Source organism: Selaginella moellendorffii, unplaced genomic scaffold (assembly GCF_000143415.4).
Source record: "Selaginella moellendorffii unplaced genomic scaffold, v1.0 SELMOscaffold_15, whole genome shotgun sequence".
NCBI classification, from domain to species: Eukaryota; Viridiplantae; Streptophyta; class Lycopodiopsida; order Selaginellales; family Selaginellaceae; genus Selaginella; species Selaginella moellendorffii.
Genome location: NW_003314276.1, coordinates 1,165,635 through 1,187,561, shown reverse-complemented (window position 1 = coordinate 1,187,561; position 21,927 = coordinate 1,165,635). Strand labels below are relative to the sequence as shown.

The window sequence follows — 21,927 nt, the reverse complement described above, 5'->3', positions numbered from 1 at the left end:
CTCTTCTTCTTGGATATTGCTTGACAATTTCAAAATGCCAAAGTCAAACATTTGATCATGTGGGCATCTACTTACCCTAGCCAATCTTTACCCATGGGCAGCTTTATATTGCACTCTTAAGATGCACATCATCACAACAACTTGTAATTTAAGTTGACACAACTTATACACAAGGCTGCTTAATTCCATTCAATTCATCAACATTCACCATCAATATTGTATACAAAGAAACTTTATATTAACTAACTCCTCTCCTACTAATAAACTTTGTCTATTTTTTAACTTTCCCTATGGCCCAATGGATAACAATGGACCAGCACTGCCTGGTGCTAGAGATGGAGGCCTAGGAGCTTGCACCACTTGAGCATAGGGATGTTCATGGTGCACAATGTATGTGCTAAGCATGATAGCTTAGACCATTGAAGAATGATCTACTTCCTTGCACACTAAATTGATCCTAGATTCTCTGACTCAGCACAAATGCATGTGCCCATATTGGGTATATAAATGGTTGGGAGACGAAGGACCTCTCCCCCTGGATACCCTGGCAGAAGTCAACATCTCTCTGGCCCAAATGATCTCACACAACAGCAGATCCTATGTCTAGGGTCTTATCCATTTGCTTTTGCACGTGTCTTATCCTATTTGATGGTTTTCCAAGATGGTTTGACTGACCAGGGATAAGTCCATTGTCATTGTCCTTATGATTCTATCTAGCAACTCTTACTAGCTGGGTCATATTTACTACCATAAAATTGTATAAAATCAATTTTTATATTCACCCAAGTACTAGTATAGATTTAAGAACGAAGGGCCTAGGCCCCCGCAGCAGTTTGATCCCAGGCCTGGGACAGCCTTGGGAGCCATGGTTCTCAGGAAGGGGAGGCCACCCCAGGCCTGGGCCAGGACTGGTAGCCACATTGACCTTGATCATTTGGATGAGACAAAAAATGACTCTAGTAATTTCTAGAATATGATATGTATATAGCCTCCATCAATAAGACCTTAGTATAACCAGCTAATTTAGGGCAGTGATAATGAATATTCTTTGAGCACAATACCTGGCAGTGATCAGACACTTGGCAAGTTTAGGGTTAGGTTTGCTGTGTTGTTAACACAGCAAGCAAATGTGTTGTTTAACTCATTATTATATTTGACTGATTATTTTCAAATAGCTCTGCTTGAATGCAATCACAATGAAGAATGTGTGAGTCAACATCAAATCTTGGGTCAGTGTGAATAATAAAGCTACAGAAGAAAGAAATAATAAGGGCTGCAAAGAGTCACGGATGAAAGCAATAAATTCTTTCATCCAAGTATATCTAGCAGTCCGGTTTTTTTGTCATTTAGAAAGAACTTATCTCAAAGTGTTATATTTGTGCATTAAAATTTAAATATATTACTTTCATTTTATTACAAATTCTTGGTGATATATATGCTCTACTTTTCTACCAATGCTTATTTCTATTTTTTCTGTATGTTTGGTTGCCTTGTTACTTCTGTCATTTTTGTTATAATGGAATTTATGTTTCTGCTTTAAGCTGATAATTAGTTGCAAAATTGATTGTAGAACCTTTAGTTTTCTTGTAGATTTTTTTTCATTATTTTTGGTAAGAAACTTATAGAGTAAAATTTCATTAACCACCATATAAATTTTAGTTCCACATGATGATTTACTAAATTTTGAGTAAAGACCCAAGTCCATGCAACCAATTAATTGATCATTGATATGAAGGAAATTACATTCAAAAAAAGAAATCATAAGCAGTTGTACTCATACTTGGAGAAACTCAGGCATGTCATAAATAGTTTCTACGTAGTATAAATATTAAAATTTCTAGTTAGTATAAATATTAAATTTCTTATATATAACATTAAAATGAAAAGGTGATATCGCAAGCAAACAAAACAAATTATCATTTGTATTACATAAACTTGACGGACTTTTTAAACACAACATTGTTGGACAGTATTGCAACAGGAAATGTAACAGCCAAGCAAGATGTAGGTAGCATCGTTGGAAAGCATAGCTAAAAATCACTTGTAGATAAAAAGAAAATCTATTAAAAACACCATTGTTCTTTCCTAATATCAGTGTCATACATGCAAACATGGCCTGTGTTGCAAATAAAGAGTGTTGCTCCTGCCATCATAATACAATTGACACAATATATATTTACAATATAAATAGTTTTTTTACTTCCTATTATTACTAACCTCCCTTTTAATTCAACTTGAAGATAGCAATTTGTATCTTTGTCCTTAGTTTTTGATGACCATATAAATGTTTTAGGTGATATAAGAAATAACACTAAATTGCAATCATCTTGCATGGTGAGGCGATACATCCTATTTTGTGATATCAAACTATTTCCAGCAAGAAGATAGCTACCAAAAGATTTGGCTGGACCACTAATGAGTTTATACTCATAAGGCCAACAATTATTAAAATCTAAATCCTGATGAAGTTTTATATTATTAACTGATGGAAATGGTTCATTAGGATCTCTATTAGCAGGACCCGTACTAATATATTCAAGTTCATAATTTTCTGAAACTACTGTAAGACGGCCATAAGCCCCAAGGCGGGCATACATTTTCAACATGCCAAATAATGTTTCAAACCTATTAATAAGCTGTGATGCAGACACTTCAACAAAAGTATTAGGTTCAATAGCACAAGATTGGAACTCAGCATTAGACTCTTCAGATGTACGAAATCTTATAACAGTATTAGGAACATTATCTACTGTATAACTCCAAGTATCTCCCAAGATTCTATTGCTATTAATGTCCTCAATACAAATTTTAATAAATCCTAGAATTGAACGGATATAGCTATTTGAGTGAAACTTATAAAGAGCACTATTACGTACATTTTGAGTAGTAATCAATGGAATTACTAGTAATAAAATAAATAGTAAAAGCTTCATAGACATAATTATTAATTTTTTTTTCCAAATTAAAGTCTAAATTGATGTTATTTTATCAGCATCAAGAGATTACCAAAATTTTTCCTTAGTCAAAAATAATATAACATCATTACCTTAAAAATAACAAAGCTATAAAGAGCTATATTATTATAATAATGCCATTTGTACTAGGTCTGCTTATATGCTCCACATGTCCCCAACTAAAGAAGAATGGGACCCATGTCATTTTTAACATGACTAAAATTAATTATCTATTTTATAACATAAGAAGAAATCTTTCTCAGGAAGACTTTAAGTAACATACCCTTGTGAGGTTGATATTATAGGTAGGAAATAAAGTATTTCTAAAAGCTAATAATAAGCTGAGCTCTTCTAAGTTTTTTTTAAAACAGCTGAAGATAACTAATTATCTTGCAAAACACAGCTTTAGATGTGAAAATTAATATAAATACAATATGTTTCATCTGTACTTGCAATATATGTTAACAGATTAAAATGCCTTAACATCTTATATTTGGTCTTTTACAACCACTTTCTTTTGATCCAAGGTCTTTAAAATTTATTTCTATAGATTTCTTCATTGTTCTTTCACTTTCTTAAGGATTTGAGTTGTGGTTTACTAGTTTTTAAAATGGGACATTTCTAACTGCATGTTAGAAAATGATTAATGGAGAACATCAACTAAGCTTATCTACAAGGAGATCTTCCACTTTCATGATAATGTCAATTATCAAAATCCTTAATTTATATTCACGTTTTGACTAGTTTCTTTCCTTCAACATTTCACCATCCTCAAATTAACTTGTAATCAAAGTATACTATTCAAAATTTTGAACAATAAATTCAATTTTTTATTTCTCATGAATAAAATAATTGAGTTCATTTACTTCCTTCTGCTTATAACACTAGGAGCACATTTGTCTAATTTTGTAGTTTGTCTTTAAACTATATAGGCTAACTATATACTACAAAGTGACATCCCTGCAACAAACCACACTCAATTTTATTAATGTGTTAGACTAGTTAAAATGGTTGATATTTTACTCAAGAACTATGATAATAGTATGCTACTAATTATGTTGTTACTCATGTTACTATTTTGGATTCTATTTATAAAGAAGTTTCTAATTTAGCCTTCTTTTTCAATTTGATCAAAGGTTTGGCCTATAGGAAGACCACACACTCTTGCAATATCTTTAGTTCATTTACTAGCTTGATCTTCCTTCATCCATGGTTTTACAACAGCTCTTGGACCAAGCAGTGTCTTACAGTAGACACCAGTCTTGAAGGCATGAAATTTAAGGAGTTGAGACTGAATTTATGGCAACCCACTGAGGCAATGAAATACTGCGGGAGTGTATACCGATGCCTTCCACCTCAAAAGGCATAAAGCAGTGTTTTCTTCAGCAGCTCTTGAAAGACATTTGAGGTGGAAGGCATTGGTATACACTCCCGCAGTATTTCATTAGTGGGCTGCCACAAACTCAGTCTTAACTCCTTAGATTTCATGCCTCAAGGAAAATGTCATATTCTTTACAAAGTGAGCAACATGGCTTGGCTTCAAAGCGGGGCTGCAACAGGATGTTCTGGTATGGTGATGGAAGGTGGTATGCTAGAATGATGGATTTTATGCATATTGAAGATCTTGGGTGGTCTAGGCCTGTGCAATTAATGAAGGATTGCTCTAAGTTCTAGGATTGTAGGCATGGCCACATGCTAGAGGATTTGCTTTGGACATGCTCCATGGGCATGCCTTTCCTGGACAATGGCTGTATCATAGATCTTCCTTGTATTCCACCACCTCCTCCTCTTTAGATCACTACTCTTACGGTTGCTTGATTCTAAATATTGGTATGGTAGTGATTAACTTAAAGTGGAAACCTGCTTCTCATTTTGCTCATGCTTCTAACATAATTACAAAATTCTATTAACAATATCCACTTTAATCAAGTCTTTAGTTACTGCTCAGTGCTAAATGTTAATGGGGGATGATATTATATATTTGCTATATCTTTGTATTAACTGAAAATGTATTTCATCATCATATAGAGATAATACTTAGCTACACAAATATATTATTATGAAATGTTTTGTATTATCTAGAATTTAATTTTAGTTGAAAGTCATCATGAGCCTAGCTGGTAGTCCCTGAGCAATGTACAATGCAACTAAGTAGTCCTTCAGCACCTTCTGAACGACAACCTCATATGAAACTGCAGCATTATAAAGGAGGCATGTGGTAGTCAATAGCATGACACTTCAGAATTGTAATGGCAAGAGACCATGGGCGGTGCTTGAACTCTCATAAAACTTAGTTGCGTGCAACAAGATTTAAAGCATCTAGCAAATTCTTTCATTTGCAGACATATTTTGTCAACACTAGCGGCTAAAACAAAGGCCTCTTGCAACGCCATTTGCATATGGTTTTTGGTGTTGTTCCCGTCAGACTTCACCATCTTCGTACATAGTCACGCAAGAGAACTAGAGCCAAGCTCTCGGTCAGAAGATTTTTGATTCTATGAATTATTTACAGCCGGAAAATCTTTTCTTCACGTCCCAACGAGGCCTTTATGGCGAGCGTAGGCCATGACGATGGAGAACAAACCAACGCAAAGCATACACCCCGCAACCACGACCTGCGGTCAGGATAAAACCAAAAACACAATGTTGTGAATGAACGAACCATGGAGAGCAACGCAAGAGATTGCAAACCCATTTAAAAAGGTAGGCGTGGTCGTCGTTCCAGGGATAAGGTATGTTCATCCCAAAAATTCCAGCCACCAGCGAATACAACGCCATTGCCAGCGTAGCCGCGTTGAGAACTAGCTCCAACTGGAATCGACACATCGGATAAAGTCAGCGAGAAGGAGGAATCAGCACCACTTTCAACCTGTATAAGTTGATTGCGGTGGTTGTCAAGCTGCAACATTGACATACTAAGTTTCATTAAGGGAAACGCGAAAGAGGAAATAAACCTGGATATTTATGTAGTCTTCCGTGTCATCTATGTATTCACGAAGCTGGAAGGATGTGAAACGCAGCTAGTTAGCTCAGTCACTGGGGCGAATGGACGAACTCACCGTGTTAAGCTTGTTCAGAGTACCATCCACTTGCATGAAGTAGCACTGAATAAAAGAAACCATGTCTAAGTGTAAGCAAAAGCAAATAAACCGTGTTGTACGCAAGCTGAGTACCTCGAGCAGCATTTCCACTTCTTCAACATCGTCGTCACTGCCGTGAGTAGAGGCAAGAGACTTTGTTCTGCTCACTGCCGAAAGCTTTGAGCCAAGCACTGGCGACGCAGGAAAATTACTCAGCAAGGCTGGAGTTAGTGTCGAGGAGCCTGCCTTTCTCGTGAGGAATAGCTCGGCCATATCGTCATCGTCATCTAAGAGTTGCTCAAGCTCGTCTCTTACCTGTGATATCAACAACGAAATAATGGGAAGGACAAGGCACGAAAAGCATGACTACCTTTTGGACACGAGAAATGAGCCGAGTCATTCCACTCTTCAACTTCCTGACACGATCCAAGTTCCGGCTGCTGATCTGCATTCCAGATACAATGAGCGAGGAAGATGCAAGCCAGCGCTCATGAATGTCTGGAAAACTCGTAGCTCTAGTATGCTGTTCGACGAGAAAGAGGCTTTACCTTTGACGTGAGCTCGTCTAGAGCCGGGTATGCCGAAGTTTCCAGCTCGGTTGTTCGTGCGTCCAAAAAGCTGCAAATCGCTTCCAGTGCTACTTCCAAAGCCCGAAACTCGAAAGGGGTGACTGAAATATGGAAAATGAGAGGAAGGAAACTCTGTTTCTAGCAACTCACCTTCACCCCGTTCGGGGTCACTTTGCACGCTTGACTTTCTTCCGGATTTTTTGCTGTCTGTTCTCTCCAAAAGCGCGAGACCCTCGGCTCCATTTTCCAGAGTCTGGAGAGGCAAGCGTCGACGTAGTTCCTCCACAATTGGAATGACATGCTCGTTGGTTGGATTGCGGAGTAGCACCTGGGAAATATTCACACAAAAAGAGAGAAGGAAGGATCACAGGAGGAAGAACTGGATGGAGCTCACCTCCTCGGCAGTGATGATCGCTTTGATATGCTGCGCATTGATTCAAGCCACGGCGTGAGCCAAATAGCGATGTCGCTGAGCTACATACCTCCAAATTGAGCACAATCGCCCTCTCCCGACCTAGAATCGTGGATGGATACGACAGAAGCGGGTCCAGAATGCGCAAATCCCGAGCATGGATCCCCGCCCGGTGCATCACCGCCGCCTTGTCCATGTCCAGCGTCACCGGCTCCCCATTCGAGTCCAGCACGCACCAGATTCGGGAAGCCATCCCCTTCTTCCCCAAATCCGCCCCCGGCGACGCGGCCTTCGCCATGGATCGAGCGCTCTCGCGGCCAGCTCCAGCTACATTGCACCTCAGCCCTAAAAAAACTTTTAAACCCTTAACGCCGAGTTTTTAAAAACCCTCTGCCCCCATAACGGCCTCCCATGATCTACCGTACAAAGAATGTCCTGCCGTACTCAGTACGAACACCTAAAGTTATACCGTATAAAGAAAATTGTACGGACAGCTAGCGTTCTACCGTAGGACACGCTTACAAAAACTCTTTTTTTCTTCGTTTATCCAAACAAAAGCTGCTCCTGCTTGCTGGCTATGGCTTCTCGTCGCTCGGCTCTGTAGCTAGCTAGCGAGCTCGCAAGGGAAAAAGAAAGAACACTCACTCACTAACACTACTAGAAAAAAAAAAATATCCATCTCCCTCCCTCTCTCTCTTTTCTCTCTCACGCTATCTACATTATACATTGAAGGGAAACTACTCACCACACTTAAAACTGGCAAGATGTTCCCAGCCTCTGTACAAAATTGAGGTTGTCAGTCTTGCGCCGGACGAACGCATCCTCAAGCAGCTCCTCAAACTGTCCCAGGAACGCCTCCCACTCCTCGTCGCTCATCGCAGAGAACACCAAGTTCTCCGGAGTGTCCCCCGCTGGGATTGCCACTGCTGCTGCTCCCGGTGCCGACGATGTTACTGGTGTTGATGGCGCCGCTGCTGCCGCTGACCCAGTCGACGAAGATGAGGAGCGGCGGCGGCGATGGTGGTGGTGGTGGTGGTGGTGGTGGCGCTGATGTGAAAGCGAGCAAGTGTTGCGCGCACTGAAATACCTCCGCAGCTTGTTGGTGTCTTGTCTGTTCTTGTAGTAGCTGCTGTACTTGGGACTTCCAAACGGACGAAGGCGGAGTAGAACGTTCCGTCCGGCGTAGTAGCCGTTTCCGGGATTGTTCTTCCCGAGCTCGCCCAGGATGGCGTCGTGCAGCATCTCCCCCTCCTCCTCTTCCTCCGCTGCTTTATCCGCTTCATCAGCAACCACTTCACCACCCGATTCCTCGTCAATCTCGATCGAGAAGTTGCCCAGGATGTCGTCTTCCAGCTCCAGGTCCTCCTCATCGATCTGATCCTCCTCCTCCTCCTCCTCAGCTTCCTCGGCCAAAGCCTTGTCCGCCTGAAGCTTGGCCACCATACAGACCTTTTCCAGCTCACTGAGTTCCTCGTTGTCACCACAAAGCTCACGGCTCATCATGGCGCCTATCTCCGCGAGAGTCAGCCCCGAGCGAGCCGCGTTCTTCAAAAAGATGGTGCAGAGGACCAGCATCCGAAGGCAGCCTTCCCTCAGCATCGGCAGCTCCCTCCGGAGCATTTCCGCGTCCTCGTAAGGATCCAGTGCCTGTATGTATTCCAGCTCCTCCTCTGAAAACGGCATCGAGGCTTGTGGCCAGTGGAGCCACTCGAAGTAAGGGTCGTCCAGAGTCTCGGGCAAGCAGAGCCCGTGATCGATGGGAACCAGCTCGAAAGAACCACCTCTCCACCCCGCATTCTCCACCTTGCGCACAAGAATGTTACCACCGTGTCGATCAGTGTTAAAGATCCGGACATCCAGAATGCCAATGCGATGAACTGCCGAGACCGGAAAACTGGACGTCCCAATGTCACTTGCGTCACTGTCGTGCTTCACGAACTGCTGGAAAGAGGCAATCTTTGCAACGGGCGACCCCTCCCCCTGGTAGCTCACACTGATCTCCCTGTTAACGTTGAAGACCGAGTGACGAACTTTCACCAGAGATGTCGCAGGGACTCGCGCAAAGTTCCCGTAGTCCAGCAAGTAAGCTGCTACTTCCCGAACGCCCGTCTCGCCAACACGAATCGACCTCTTGAGCCCCGGCTCCCCCAGCACCCTGCCCACGAACCCCTTGGGATTGTTGGGCGCAAAGGGCTCCTCGTCAGTCGGCTTGACGATGGCAATGCTCTGTCCGCTCGAGTCCTTGAAGTAGTAGGCTCCGCCCAGACCACCAGTGGCCAGCACCGGCACCACGCCGCCATGGATCGCCTCCACCGAGTCTTGAATCAGCTGCTTCATGGCCGGAGAGCACTCGGACGAGCCTCCCACAAGCTCCACTGGCTGGCTCCAGTCCTTGGGCGGGGAGACATCTAGCGTTGGCGACAGGCACGGCGTGGAAGAGCTCCTGTGCAGTCCCCGCGTCAACAAGAGTGGAGTGTCGCTCCGGACCTCACTGAGATCGTCCTCGATGACATGGTCGCCGAAAACCAGCGCGCTCTGCTCAGTCGGGACGGACAGCGCTGCCTGGACCTTCTTCTTCACGGACTGGACTTTCTCGGACCTGTCCAGCTCCAAGCCAAGCACATTGCCGGTGTCGATTTGCACGATTATGCGCCGTCGCCCCACTTCGCGAAGCTGAGCCGCATGGATGCCAGACAATCCGCCATAGCAGACCTCGGGCAAGGCCATGGGCTTCTGAATCTGGACAGGTCCCTGGAAGCTCCTCATCTTGGCGAGATGGAGAGATCTGGCCTGAAAGAGAGAGGGCAGCCGCGCAGAGCCCGTTAAGCACAATATTTCTAGGATGGAATGGAGATTCCGAGCTTCCGCATACCTCTCAGACGGAAGACTCTTCGCGGCGAGGAACTCTCCACAACCGAGCCAGAGAGGGGGGCCAAAATTTCGATCCGGACGAATCACATCGGGATCCCTGGGAGCGTCCTCAATGCAAATGCCAGATCTGGATCATCCTCTACTCCAGAAACAAAAGAGAGCGCCTCGGCGAGGAGAGGCGACGGGTGCGTCGAGGAGATCACTGTTACTCCTGGCAGAAATGTGAGGGGAAACCACTGGTTGCCGATCGAGGCGAGCAAATCGACAAGAAATCCTGTAGCCGCGCTCCCTCACAGATCGCGACGCTCTTCCACCTCCTGGCTCGTCAAACCCTAGGCCGACAGACGCATACAAAATGTAGCCCTATTGAGCACACGCATTAGTGACGGCGTTCTTGACCGTGTGATGGACCGCATCGACGGCCACCCCGCCGCCACGTGCTGGCCGCACAGGCCGAGCATTAGCGCTAATGACGCGTTTGAGATAGGATTAGCGGGCGAAGGCTCTGGAGACTGGATCTGGGCCGTCCGTGCTGGAGGCCAACGGCTAAGAAGTCTCCAATAGCGACGCGTGGCGAAACTACCGGCCGGCTGCCTTGCTTGGCCGTCAGGCCGCCGTTCACAGCCGCATTATATTCGCGCTTGGAAAATTTTGGTAGAGGCCCCACGGATTCGATCGTGCGTCAGTGGGATCATCGTTATCGCCACGTGGGCAGGGATTAGGGTTCTTGGGCACGGAGATTAGGGTTTAAGGGGGTTTTGTGTCAGTCGGGCCACCGGCGCCATCATCCATTTCGTCGCTACGCATCGCGCTCGGCTGTGGCAGGATTTGGATGGATCGCTGCCAGCAGCTGTGAGCCTGCGAGTGAGGAGAAAGAGGAAGTGAGATGCACGGCACGGGCACAATGAGGTAGGCTTGCAATTGGTTTCCTGGAAGCTTTTTTGTCCCGCCTCGGAATTCTTTCCTTGTCTTCGCTGGCGGAGATTATTTTAAAAAAAAAACCTATGTGAGCAGCATTAAGCTGTCACGAGGCTGGGATGCTGCGCGTCGTGAACACGAACGTGTTTTTAGGATTTCTTTGGCGATAAACCCGAAAGATTTCAGCACGAAACGAGGTAAATTTCCTGTTTTTTTCTCTCTTTTTTTTCCTTTCAGAACTTCGTTTTATTAAGTCTCTTGGTTAAAGTTTTCTGTCTTGTACTGCAGCCTTTGATTTCACGAAGTGTCGTGTACCATTTTCTGATTGCTTTGGAAGATAAGTTTGGATCCAGATGCTCGAAGAACAAAATAAAAACTACAGGTAAATATCTCTCGCATTCATTGACTTGCAGAGAAACACTGGCATGCTTCTGCTTAATTTTGCTTATTTTGTTTCTTTTCAAAACTACTTTTTAAGTCTCTTAGAGCTAATTCTTCTGTCTTGCATTGCAGCGTTTGATTTCACGACGCTTTCCTGTGTCGTATACCATCGTCCGCGTGCTTTGGAGAAACCAGATGCTCGAAAACCATTGAGCAACTATAGAAACCACAGGTAAATATCCCTTTCCCATTCATTGACTTGCATTGGGACACTTAACATCAACGATCATGTCTTTGATCCTTCGATTGCCAAAAAAAAAGCTTTCTTTCTCTTGTTTCGAGCTAATGCTTTTATCCACAAAACTAAAGAGATATTTTGCGCACTTGCAGTGTCGAAAGCGTCGATTCCTGGGGGAACCAAAGAAAAGGAAATCAAAGCTGATGCTGCCAGGCTCTCCGTGGCAATGCTCATCAAAATGAATTAAAAAGGACGCAATCGCAAGCAAGGAATTCGAGGGAGCATGTACCACCTCTCTGTGATCGTCCAACCACGAAGTGGCACGATAGCCACCCCCACGTCCGTTAAAAAATTTCTTTCCCTTTGTTTGGCCATTGTTTTCCCTTTCTCAAACGTCCTTGTTCTTGCGCTGTGAGAGCCACGAAGTACTGGAGGACGCGCAAAAAGCTTCAATCACAGGCTTTAACTTTGACTGTGGCGCGCTCTAATTGGATGAGAGTTTATTTATTACATCGTGGACTCTAAGCTTTGATTCCGTAGTCAAGACTTGGTCAATGAATGTTTAGACTCGTCAAGGTTTAGATTGGTTTGTTTTCCCGCTAGCTAGGGTTTAGGGTTTTTGGAGAAGAATGGCGCTCTGGAGAGCGCTACCTCGCCGCGCTCGCGTCGCTGGTAGCGGCATTAGGTTGTTTTGCAGCGCAGTCGTGCGCGATTCCTCTCACGCGATCACGCGCCAGAATTTCGGGGCTGCATTCCAGCGGCTCAAGGGCCTCCTCCGCGAGGCGGATTTCGTGGCGATGGACCTAGAGATGTCGGGGGTGCACAGCGCGCCCTGGCGCAAGAGCATGGAGCTCGACACGCTGGAGACGAGGTATCACAACGTGAGGGATTCGGCAGAGAAATTCTCGTTGCTGCAATGTGGCTTGTGCTTGTTTCGATACGATCAGGCTTCTTCCAAGTTCTTGGGACACCCGTAAGTAAACACTCTTCTCTCGAATTTTTTTTCTCCTCTCGTTTTCTTCATGCTTCATTGTAACAGGTTTAATTTTTTCTTGTTTCCTCGAAACGAGCTCGTTCTTGAGCGCGACTTCTTATGCCAGACATCGTCACTAGAGTTTCTGGCAAAGCACCATTTCGATTTCAATGCTTGCATATACAATGGTAATCTTGTGATGATTTTTGTTTTGATCTTATGCAAAAGCCGTTTAGTGCAGGAATCTCGTATCTATCAAGGAAAGAAGAAGGGAAACTTCGGGCATTGCTTGCAAAAAAAGGGGAGGACGAACTTCCTGAAGTTTCCATGCGTAAGACATCCGACTTGATTTTCAGCGAGAGAGTTAGACTCCAAGTTGGTTTATGGCGTGCGTCCAAAATCATGGCCAAGCACAAAGCCAAGCAGGAGGAGTCTTCTGGTCGTTCTTCCATGCCTGACGATGAAGCTCCACTTCCTTCTCTAGTCATCAACGTTTCTGACAAGCGCCAAGCAAAACTTGTTTTGAAGGTACCATTGTCTTCCTTTCTTCTTCTTTCTCTGATAGTGTGTCAAAATTTCAGGCCGTGAGTAGTAACTTCGACGATTTGGTGCCTATGATCGAAGATAATGAGAAAGAGGCGACACAGGTGAAAGTCATCTACACTGGGTCCTCGGAGCACAAAATTGCATTACAGGTACTATTTTGTAGCGACAAATGTCACTAGCGGTTTAAAATATGCTTGTCTAGGCCGACCTTGACAAGGCAAAGCTGGATCTCATGGAGTGTGATGTGATGGAGGCAGTGGGTTTTCGGCAAGTAATTGATGCAATCTCGGAGTCGAAAAAACCCATCGTGGGCCATAACTGCGTTCTAGGTTCGTTCTGTTTTTTTTTTTTTGTTTCCTCTTTACCTCACTTATTTTTTCTTCATGGTTAGATCTTGCTCACATCTACAACAAGTTTATTGGACCACTCCCGGATAATTATTCCGGTTTCTGCAACGTCATTCACGAACTCTTTCCCGCCGTCATAGATACGAAGTACATGCTCAAAGTTCTTCGGACGAGCATCAGTACCACGTCTTTGTACCCCGTGTATTCCTACTACTTTGGTGAGGATGCGAAGAAAAACACCAAAACGAAGGCACATTCAACAGTGAACGTGGAAATTGCTGATGGCTTTCACAAGTGAGTGACACACATTTCTCCTCTCAGATTTTTATAAGCTGGCCGTTTCAGGTACTCTGACGCGGAGTTAAAACATGAAGCAGGATTTGATGCTTATATGACGGGTGCAATCTTTGCCCAGCTGTGGCGGACAGTGGTCTCCAATCCTACCGAGTTTTATGCACTCTCGAAAAAAATCCTTCGTGGAACCCACGCTATCTCGGAGTTTTCCAACCTTCTCTACATGGGCTGGGCTGGTCATTTCGTGCTGGACTTGAAGACGGGGAAAGAAGCCAAAGGCTCTAAAGCATTGCCGGAACGAGAAAGCTACTCAGCCCGACGTCCTGCCAGTGATGCCGCGGTTATTGTCTGGTCACAGGACCCAGTTGGTTCATCCCGCCAGCTTCAGAAACTGGTAAAGAGCTGCTTCGAAGAGACTCAGTTCTCATCCGAGGTGGAAGTTATTCCGGTGTCCGAGAATGCAGCGTTCCTGGCTTTTAAGAGCTTGCGTTCCTCGGAGGAGTTTTCACAAGCTCTCGAAAGCATCAAGACAAAGAGGAAAAAGTTGAACACTATCGCCGCAAGGCTTTCATCGAGCGGTCTAGAGGGTGCGCGGTTTGGAACCTTCGAAAAGCTCTGCAAGTCTGAACTCTCAACTTTTAACATCGGGGATGCCATACAGTCGATAAACTGCTTCTCCGACGACGAACTCGCCGCCAGCATAGAAAATGCGGATGCTCCGGACGACTTGCAAGTAGCCACCGTACAAGGATAGTTCTCCGCCCTTGAAAAGCTTCACCGAACTTCAATCTTGACTTTCAAAGGTATGGCAATTTCCTTAAATCTTTCGCCGACAATCACTTCGCGCTCTTGGTTTTTGTCAGAGTGAATGCTGTTCACGGCATCCCTGCGCTTTCACGTGGTGGAAAAAAAAGGCCGTAAGTCAAAAGCTTGTGGGTACACCTCTTTTCACAAGCCCGCATTTGCTAAGGATGAAGAATCGCTATCAAAGTCTAGCGCTCACTCTTGTGATCGATCAAAACACCCGGCGGAGCTTCATATCAATCTAGAAGTTTACATCAGCGCAGTGGTGATTGGATCGAGGGGGTCGGTCGGGTGATAAATGCCTCTGTGCTCCATCCTGTGACTTGGATTCTCTGGCTGGCCGGTCGTCAAGTGAAAAGAGCACAGGCTTTTAAGCTTCATAGATGATTCAGCGATGATGGCGGTGGCGATATCAAAGGCCGGACGAGTTTCGTCAGGGACGGGTTTTAGTTGCCTAACTGTTTTTGAGGTGCTCGCCGCCGAGAGAGATTGGATGATTGACTCGGAAAATACTATTCTATTGTCATCGAGATCATCTTAGAGCTGAAAGAGTGTGACATCACACGAGAGACTGGACGTCCTCTCTCTCTCTACTGGAGCGCCCCCCGTGAGCTGCGATGATCTTCGCAGATCTGTATATCTCCTCTAACTTGTCGCTATTTCCTGGAACCAGCCATCAAAGAAAGCAGCACTGTTACAACTTATCGCAAAGGTATGCTCGAGCTTAATCGTGACTTAACGTCATTTCCATTCGATTGTTTTCGCTCACTCGGTGGTCCTTGTAGCAGGCCCAGCTTTTACCAACCGGAGGGACCACAGGCTCTCGCGCCCTCCATCGTTTTCTCGCCAGGAGGATCATCTTAAAGTTGGCGATGTGCGAGTAACTAACCAAATTTTGCACAGTCGCCCGGAGATAGAGACGGAGTTTTGCTGCAGTGCCGCGCAGCGGAATGCTGACAATACACCATCGGCTTGGAACAAAAACTTGCCGAGGCAGAGGAACACTGCAAAGGTCTGTAAGTCAATGCTTGCCTCTTTCACGCGCTTGTCCGTTGTTTCTTTCTTTCTTTTTCTCTTCTTTCGCTCGCTGGCTCGATCGCATCTAATGAGTTGCTTATGATCTGTTTGCAGGCGCCGTGGCCGGTCCCTGTAGAGAAAAAGCATAAACGGGAGAGAAAAAAGGAGACGAAAGAAGAAAAGGAGTGTCCTTTGTCGCTGAGTACGAAGGTCCGAACGAGCCAGCAGTTGTGTTACGAGTTACTTGCTGTCCCTCATTCTCTAGCTGGTGCCTCCTTGCTCCATAGCTCCGAGGACCTACAAACGCGGTATCATTCTTTCAATCAGTGAGGCCTACGTCGCAGATATATTTGGCTCGGTATTCGGTTGGATGACAGCACCTCCTCGGCTCACAGTGAAAAACTCAATTGCTCGAAAACAAGAGGTCCTTTCACTCGGCAACGACGAGGAATTCAACATTTTTCTATTCGGATTCCACGCGACGAGAGAGAAAAGAGACCCCGTCGTCTCGGCTGTGCTCGTGATGCTGCGTACGATTCACGGAGCCTGGCTGCTGGTAAACAAAACAACCAAGACGAACAAAGTTTTCTACTAGGCCGGGTCTGCTTGGATCCACGAGCGAGCTTTTGTTCTTCCACTTCCTCGCGCGACTGTTCTCCTCCTCCACGCTCGAGTCGAGTTAACGCAACCACAGTGATTCCGACCGAAAGAAGTTCACGTGTGGTCTCGTCGCAGCAGCAGATGCCAGGAGTACAATCCAGTGCAGCTCCGGAGATAATGCAGCGACCACCGAGGCTGTCCTCGCCAGACGAGATCTCCCGGATTGATATTCTCGAGCACGAGAGTGTGAGTGGCGGCGCCGGCGGTGATGAAACTCCGATAAGCAGCACCTTGTTCGACATGTTCGCTTCGTCGCAATTCTCAAACAACGCCGCCAACAACAGCTCCAGTTCCTCGTCACTGCATGAAAAGGCGATTTTTCCAGAGATTTCAGCCTTTCCCGAGCAAGGAACTACTGCAGCGGCAGCAGCAGCAGGAGGAGGAGGAGCAGGAGATGGCGGGGGAGGAGGAATTCCAGCAGCAGGAGCTTCTTCCAGGACTCCGGAAGACGAGCATCCAGGCAACGGCGGTGGCGGCGGCTTCGGCTCCTTCCAGTTTCTAAGTCGATCCATGTTTGCGGAGCGCTCGGACAAAGCCGAGGAGCTCGAGCAGCAGGGATTGACGCTGCAGCAAGCCTCTCCCTCGAGCGTCGAGATTGAAGCTCCGGGAATAACCAAGCTCTGGACTGACTACGACGAAGATGGTGGGGAGCAGCACCACGCTTCTTTCCACTCCTTGGGCGACATCAATGGCAAGAAGAACACAACAACAGCATCGTTTCAGGCCAATTCTTCGTGGGGGGGAGCTTCCAGATCTAGCTCCGTCCTCGAGGCGACCACGACAAGAACCAGCAACAAGCCCAAGCGGAAGAGATCCAGGCCTTGCAAGAGCAGCGAGGAAGTGGAGAGCCAGCGAATGACGCACATCGCAGTGGAGCGCAATCGCCGACGCCAGATGAACGAGCATCTACGAGTTCTTCGCGCTCTCATGCCAGGATCTTACGTCCAGCGGGTACGTTCTTTTTCTGGTTCATCAATAGATAGCTAGATTGCTACTCTCTTTTTCCATTTTTTTTTCTCTTCGCTATTCGTTTTTTTCTTCTTCCATCAGATTGCTCAAAAACTGATTTTTTCGCTTTTTCCATGCTTTTCTCTTCGCTATATTTTCATGGCTAGATCGTCGTGAGCTCCAGATGAGCTCATCACGAGTTTTTGTGAGATAGAAAGGGACTGGCTGCCCACCTCTCAATCAGATTTTCATATTCGTGTGTGTGAGAGAGAGCAGTAGCGATTGTCACTGACTACGAAACACTCATTGTTCTTGCAGGGAGACCAGGCCTCGATCATCGGCGGCGCGATCGAGTTCGTCAAGGAGCTCCAGCAGCTGCTACAATGCCTCGAGGAGCAGAAGAAGCGCAAGATGAGCTTCGTGGAGGCACCGCCGAGAATGCTGGGATCGCCAACCACGATCATCCAAGCGGTGGCCGCCGGCTTTCCTGGCGGTGGTGGCGGGATGATCCGAGCGTCGCCGCCAGCGCCGCCGCCGCCGCCACCGCTGCCACTCGACGTCAAGTACTTCGACACGGGGCTGTACGAGCCGCTGCGCGAGCTGTACGGGGAGGCCAAGTCGGAGATCGCCCAGGTGGAGGTGAAGATCACGGGCAGCAACGCAAACATCAAGATCCTCTCGCAGAAGAAACCCGGGCAGCTGCTCAAGACGATGACCGCGCTGGAGAACAAGCTGCTGTTTAGCATCCTCCACACCAACGTGACAACGATCGATCACACGGTGCTCTACGCCTTCGAAGTCAAGGTACTAAGTTCCCTTCCTCCTCGTTCCAGTTCTTTCGTGATTGATCGATCTAAAAGATCGATCTTTTAGAGAGAATCATTCTCTTTCACGTCGATCACGAGTGACTGACGAGAGGAATTTCTCTTGCAGATTGGCCAGAACTGCGAACTGGCGAACGAGATCGCGGAATTCATCCACGAAACGCTCGCTTCCAGCCTATAGTCAAGAAAGGCGAACGAAGAAGAGAGACGTACGGAAAACGTGATTTCCCGTTTGACAGGGATTGTACGGAGGGTTTGCCCTTTTTAAAACACGTTAGATTTTTAATCTCCAGTTAGGGTTCTTCGACTAACATGGCGAAGCGCAAAGAGGAGAGCTGGGAATCGCGCATTCGAACGCTTCACACGGAGCTGGCGGCGATTCGCGAGCGGTTCTCGCTGCCAGAGGTAAGCCTCCGCGTCGTTTGATGTGTACATTGTGTCGTGATTCGTGGATTTCTCGTGGAAATCGCTACAATCGCCAGAAGAAACCGCGGATTGAGGCTGCTCCTGAGGTGAGATCTCGTTGCTTTCTAGAGATTGATGTCGTCTTCCCGTTTCAGGAGAAAGCAGCGATTCTGGATCAAGAGCCAGCGGCACCAGTGAGTTTTATCTTTTGCATTTCCTTCTTCTCGTTTGATTAACCGGAGTTATAGATCGAAGAACTGGCCCGTGGAGAGGAGGAAAGGCAAGAGGATTTACCCAGTTCCTCGAGAATCCCAGACGATGTGATTTTTCTTTCTCCGGGGAAAGTAAGTGGCATTCTCGTTTTCGCTTCTGTTCTTCCTCATCTGTGTACTAACAGCTTTCTTCCTTCCAAAAGCTTTACAGGGAAATAGTGGACCTCGATCCGGACAGTCCGTTATCGTCCCCAAGAACTTGTCCAGACGTTATAATCCTTCCAGCTCCTCCGGTGGTTGCAAAGAAAAGTTCTCCAGCGCCATCAGATCGTAGTGGAAGTTCCCGAGCTCCTCCAGACGTTATAATACTTCCAGCTCCTCCGGTGGTTGCGAAGAAAAGTTCTCCAGCGCCATCAGATCGTAGTGGAAGTTCCCGACCTCCTCCAGTTGCTGTTGATCATGGTTTTCGAGCTCCTCCAGCTGATCAAAGTTCTCCGGCTGCTCCGGAAGGTTCTCTAGCGGATCAAATTCCAACAGCTCCGCCGGTCCGTCGTCAAGCTCCTCCAGGTCAAAGTTCGCTAGACGGTATAGAAGCTATCCCAGGGGATCAAAGGTCTCCAGCTCCTCCCAAAGTTATAGTAGGGGACCAGAGTGCGGCAGCTCCTCGTAATCGAAGTCCTCGGGGTCTTCTCGCGAATCAAAGTCCTCGAACTGATCAAACTTCTCGCGATCCACAAAGTTCGCCAGCTCCTGCGGAAGCTACTCCAGTGGATTCCCCAGTTCGTCGGACGCGAAGTTTTCGGGCTCCTCCTCCACCTCCTGCGGTCGACCAAAGTTCTCGAGCTCGTCGGCGTTGTTCAGATAAGGATGTAAACCTTCTTCCAAGTTCTCCGCCTCCTCCACCACTAGCTCCTCCTGTTCTTCGCATTTCTTCAGCTGATCAAAGCTCCCGGGATCAAGGTCTCGAAGCTCTTCCTCGACCAAGACGCATAAAACAGCCACTTATGGAGGATCTAAGCTCTCTAGCCTCTTCAGCCAAGCCAGTTGATACTCCAGTGTCTTCTCCACATCCCAAGAACAAGGTAACTCGGTTTGTTCGTGCTTGTCAACTCTGACCAAGCTTTCTTTCGTCTCCAGTCGACGTTGCATGGATTTGTCAGCGTGTTCCTCCCGGTGCTAAAGGACGTGCCTGACTGGGTTTCCGGGCCTTACCAGGAATTCAAGGACGATTCAATACGCCTGTGCAACAAGTGTCTGTCACTCTGCGAGTGGATCTATTTCCTGACCAAGTAAGCTCCAGTTTCTTAAGAAGCTTGGGATCGAGTGCGAGGATGATATCTTGCAGGGAAGACAGGGAACTGTGCGCTGCCTGCGTGAAAGAAGAAGGCTGCTGTGAATCCTCCAAAACTTTTCTCCGGGAGGGCGTGGTCCAGTACTTGAGCGCGCTGGACTCGGCTGCCTCGGCGCTCATCACGGCACCGCCGTCTCTCGCGATCGAGGAGGAGAGCCAGAGCAAGTCCGATCTGGCGGATGAAGAGAGAAAGACGAGGACGCTCCGCCTGATGAGAAGGCTCATCAACAACGGTTACGAAGAGGACGCATCGTCCACTGTGACGCTCGGCAGCTTCGTCCAGTCCTACAATGCGCTCAATCACGCCAAGATCTCCGATAAGCTTGCGGCGCTGGCTCTTGATCTGTTGGGATTTGCCTGTGATCGCTCTACTGGGCTTGTACAAGGCCTGAAGGTGCGATAACATTACTAAATTTATTTCACCTTTTTCTGGTATAACATAATTTTGTTAATTCTTTCAGAGTTATGGATTATCTCATGGGAATATTCCAAGCACATTTAGGTGCTTGTACATGGAACTGGCTAATGCAATCACAGCCATACTCAAGGTAATTTTATATGTAATAGCAAATGCCTAGCTAATGTTGGGTAGTTGGCAAAGCCTCTCAAACTCACCAATATATCTTTGTGACAAAACTTGTTCACATCTCAAAATTTATTTGTTGATCTCTAACTACCTAAGAGTCACTCTTCTTCACTCTAAGCCATCTAAGAAACTTCCTGACCTTTCTGACCTCACATCACAACACTGACATCACATAAAAACCCAGAAGAGCTAACAATCCATTGTTTTATCTTGACAATCCAAAAATTGGAGAAGATACTCGGTGGTCACTACTACATAATTCAGCTTTAATAACCATTAGGCCTGTAATGCCACAACCTAGAGAGAGATATCCCTTTGATAGCCTTTTTGATAGACTTGAATTTATTACCATTGAACAAAGTTGAGAGAAAGCAAATTTCTCTTGTCTTGAGTGCAATGTGATTGTCTCAAATTCCTGGACTAATGTGTGTCTTCTCTAATCCATGGCTTTCACCCACAATGAACTTCTTCTCTTCCAGCTAGCATGCCCGTTATTGATTGGCCATCCAAACATCAATGTGATTTTTCCCATAACCATGGATACCAAGCCTGTCCCAGGCTTGGGATCCAATGGCTACCAGGCCTCCCCCCTTTTATCGCTTTATATATATAGAATATAGATTAGAATACTAAGATTTTAAGAAAATTAATACTTGACTCAGAAAAAAGTAAAATATGAATTTCTTAGAATAAATACTTTTCATAGATATTAGATGCAAAGTATAAGCTAACGATATGAATATATTTTTTATATCATATATATTAAATAATGTGTTTACTTGGAATATGAATAAATATATAACACTAAGATTTAAGAACTTTAATATTACTTAGAGCTAGACAAATGGCTCCCAAGTGTGCTAGAGGGTTTTGGAGTGGAATCAGTTCCACCAGATGAGGCCTTGGCCATCAATGGTGCCATTGTTTCTTGGAAAAATCAAATATTTTTCAATTGATCACTAAGTGTTTATAAATACTTGTGATTGCGACATCGGTGATCCTTAGCCCATGAAGCAAGCTCATGTATCTCTTCCTTGGAGGCTCTCTTCCTCACCCATATGATGGCAAGGGATCAAGCACAAGCCAATCTTAAGGATCCTAATGAAGAAATCCAGAAAAAAATCAGTTTTTATTGTTTGTGCTAGAACTCTTCTCTTACCTTAGAGTGAGGATTGTGGCATCCTATTCCAAGAAGAGAGTCATATGGCTTGTGAGATTGAAGCATCTGGTGAGCCAATCATCGTGCCTCCCAGCTTGCCAAAGCTGCCAATGTGATCAATTGCCTTATGGAACGCCTTGGTGTTAAGTATGATCCCATTGCTCACTCCCCCAAAATCGGCAATGGAGAAAACACGTGGATGCGCTCTCAATAGCCCTGGGCCAGCTTGCTCTCCACACTGTTGCATCCCTGGATAGCCAGCGAGCAATCACCCAGCAGGAACAGCAACGGTAATGCATTCTTCATGATGCTTTTTTCGCTCAATGGTCAACACTTTGTTGTGAGTGGAGAAGTTGTCTTTTTGATGGAATGTTGAGA

At 46.0% G+C, this 21,927-nt stretch overlaps 6 protein-coding genes across 10 annotated transcripts; 4 read left to right on the top strand and 2 right to left on the bottom strand.

Annotated features, from left to right (window-relative positions):
* Window positions 1-5,415: 5,415 nt before the first annotated feature.
* LOC9632982 (magnesium transporter MRS2-I) lies at window positions 5,416-7,389 on the bottom strand. Of its 3 annotated transcripts, XM_024675625.1 has the most exons (11): window positions 7,086-7,388; window positions 6,998-7,027; window positions 6,754-6,931; window positions 6,583-6,704; window positions 6,405-6,479; window positions 6,128-6,349; window positions 6,014-6,058; window positions 5,909-5,953; window positions 5,824-5,853; window positions 5,646-5,765; window positions 5,416-5,569 (listed from the first exon to the last, which is right to left on the bottom strand). In XM_024675625.1, exons 1-11 carry the CDS (start codon window positions 7,311-7,313, stop codon window positions 5,483-5,485), a joined length of 1,182 nt encoding a protein of 393 aa, XP_024531393.1. In that variant the 5' UTR covers window positions 7,314-7,388; the 3' UTR covers window positions 5,416-5,482. The 3 variants fall into 3 exon arrangements, with proteins under 3 accessions (XP_024531393.1, XP_024531391.1, XP_024531392.1); XM_024675623.1 differs by having other exon boundaries at window positions 5,416-5,765; XM_024675624.1 differs by lacking the exon at window positions 5,824-5,853 and having other exon boundaries at window positions 5,416-5,765; window positions 7,086-7,389.
* A 144-nt stretch (window positions 7,390-7,533) lies between these two features.
* Window positions 7,534-10,235, bottom strand: LOC9633503 (phosphatidylinositol 4-kinase gamma 6). The gene is made up of 2 exons (XM_024675622.1): window positions 9,888-10,235; window positions 7,534-9,805 (listed from the first exon to the last, which is right to left on the bottom strand). The coding sequence occupies exon 2, from the start codon at window positions 9,779-9,781 to the stop codon at window positions 7,766-7,768; it is 2,016 nt and encodes a 671-aa protein (XP_024531390.1). The 5' UTR covers window positions 9,782-9,805; window positions 9,888-10,235; the 3' UTR covers window positions 7,534-7,765.
* Window positions 10,236-10,536: 301 nt separating this feature from the next.
* On the top strand, window positions 10,537-11,797 carry LOC112346527. 2 transcript variants are annotated; one of them, XM_024675679.1, is made up of 5 exons: window positions 10,537-10,795; window positions 10,901-11,001; window positions 11,073-11,186; window positions 11,318-11,417; window positions 11,576-11,797. In XM_024675679.1, the coding sequence occupies exons 1-5, from the start codon at window positions 10,773-10,775 to the stop codon at window positions 11,625-11,627; spliced, it is 390 nt and encodes a 129-aa protein (XP_024531447.1). In that variant the 5' UTR covers window positions 10,537-10,772; the 3' UTR covers window positions 11,628-11,797. The 2 variants fall into 2 exon arrangements, 1 of the variants encoding a protein (XP_024531447.1); XR_002992464.1 differs by having other exon boundaries at window positions 10,537-11,001; window positions 11,093-11,186.
* Window positions 11,798-12,047: 250 nt separating this feature from the next.
* Window positions 12,048-14,917, top strand: LOC9633502 (poly(A)-specific ribonuclease PARN). The gene is made up of 8 exons (XM_002970823.2): window positions 12,048-12,396; window positions 12,463-12,584; window positions 12,638-12,924; window positions 12,978-13,091; window positions 13,145-13,271; window positions 13,334-13,583; window positions 13,635-14,386; window positions 14,447-14,917. The coding sequence occupies exons 1-7, from the start codon at window positions 12,053-12,055 to the stop codon at window positions 14,335-14,337; spliced, it is 1,947 nt and encodes a 648-aa protein (XP_002970869.1). The 5' UTR covers window positions 12,048-12,052; the 3' UTR covers window positions 14,338-14,386; window positions 14,447-14,917.
* A 390-nt stretch (window positions 14,918-15,307) lies between these two features.
* LOC9633501 lies at window positions 15,308-18,125 on the top strand. Of its 2 annotated transcripts, none has more exons than XM_024675713.1 (4): window positions 15,308-15,399; window positions 15,519-17,015; window positions 17,331-17,816; window positions 17,946-18,125. In XM_024675713.1, the coding sequence occupies exons 2-4, from the start codon at window positions 16,146-16,148 to the stop codon at window positions 18,015-18,017; spliced, it is 1,428 nt and encodes a 475-aa protein (XP_024531481.1). In that variant the 5' UTR covers window positions 15,308-15,399; window positions 15,519-16,145; the 3' UTR covers window positions 18,018-18,125. The 2 variants fall into 2 exon arrangements, with proteins under 2 accessions (XP_024531481.1, XP_024531482.1); XM_024675714.1 differs by having other exon boundaries at window positions 15,341-15,403.
* LOC9633500 (proline-rich protein 36) lies at window positions 18,110-20,396 on the top strand. Its single transcript, XM_024675712.1, has 8 exons — window positions 18,110-18,241; window positions 18,319-18,348; window positions 18,397-18,435; window positions 18,490-18,585; window positions 18,657-19,535; window positions 19,591-19,742; window positions 19,799-20,198; window positions 20,266-20,396. The coding sequence occupies exons 1-8, from the start codon at window positions 18,149-18,151 to the stop codon at window positions 20,380-20,382; spliced, it is 1,806 nt and encodes a 601-aa protein (XP_024531480.1). The 5' UTR covers window positions 18,110-18,148; the 3' UTR covers window positions 20,383-20,396.
* The last annotated feature ends 1,531 nt before the right edge of the window (window positions 20,397-21,927 follow it).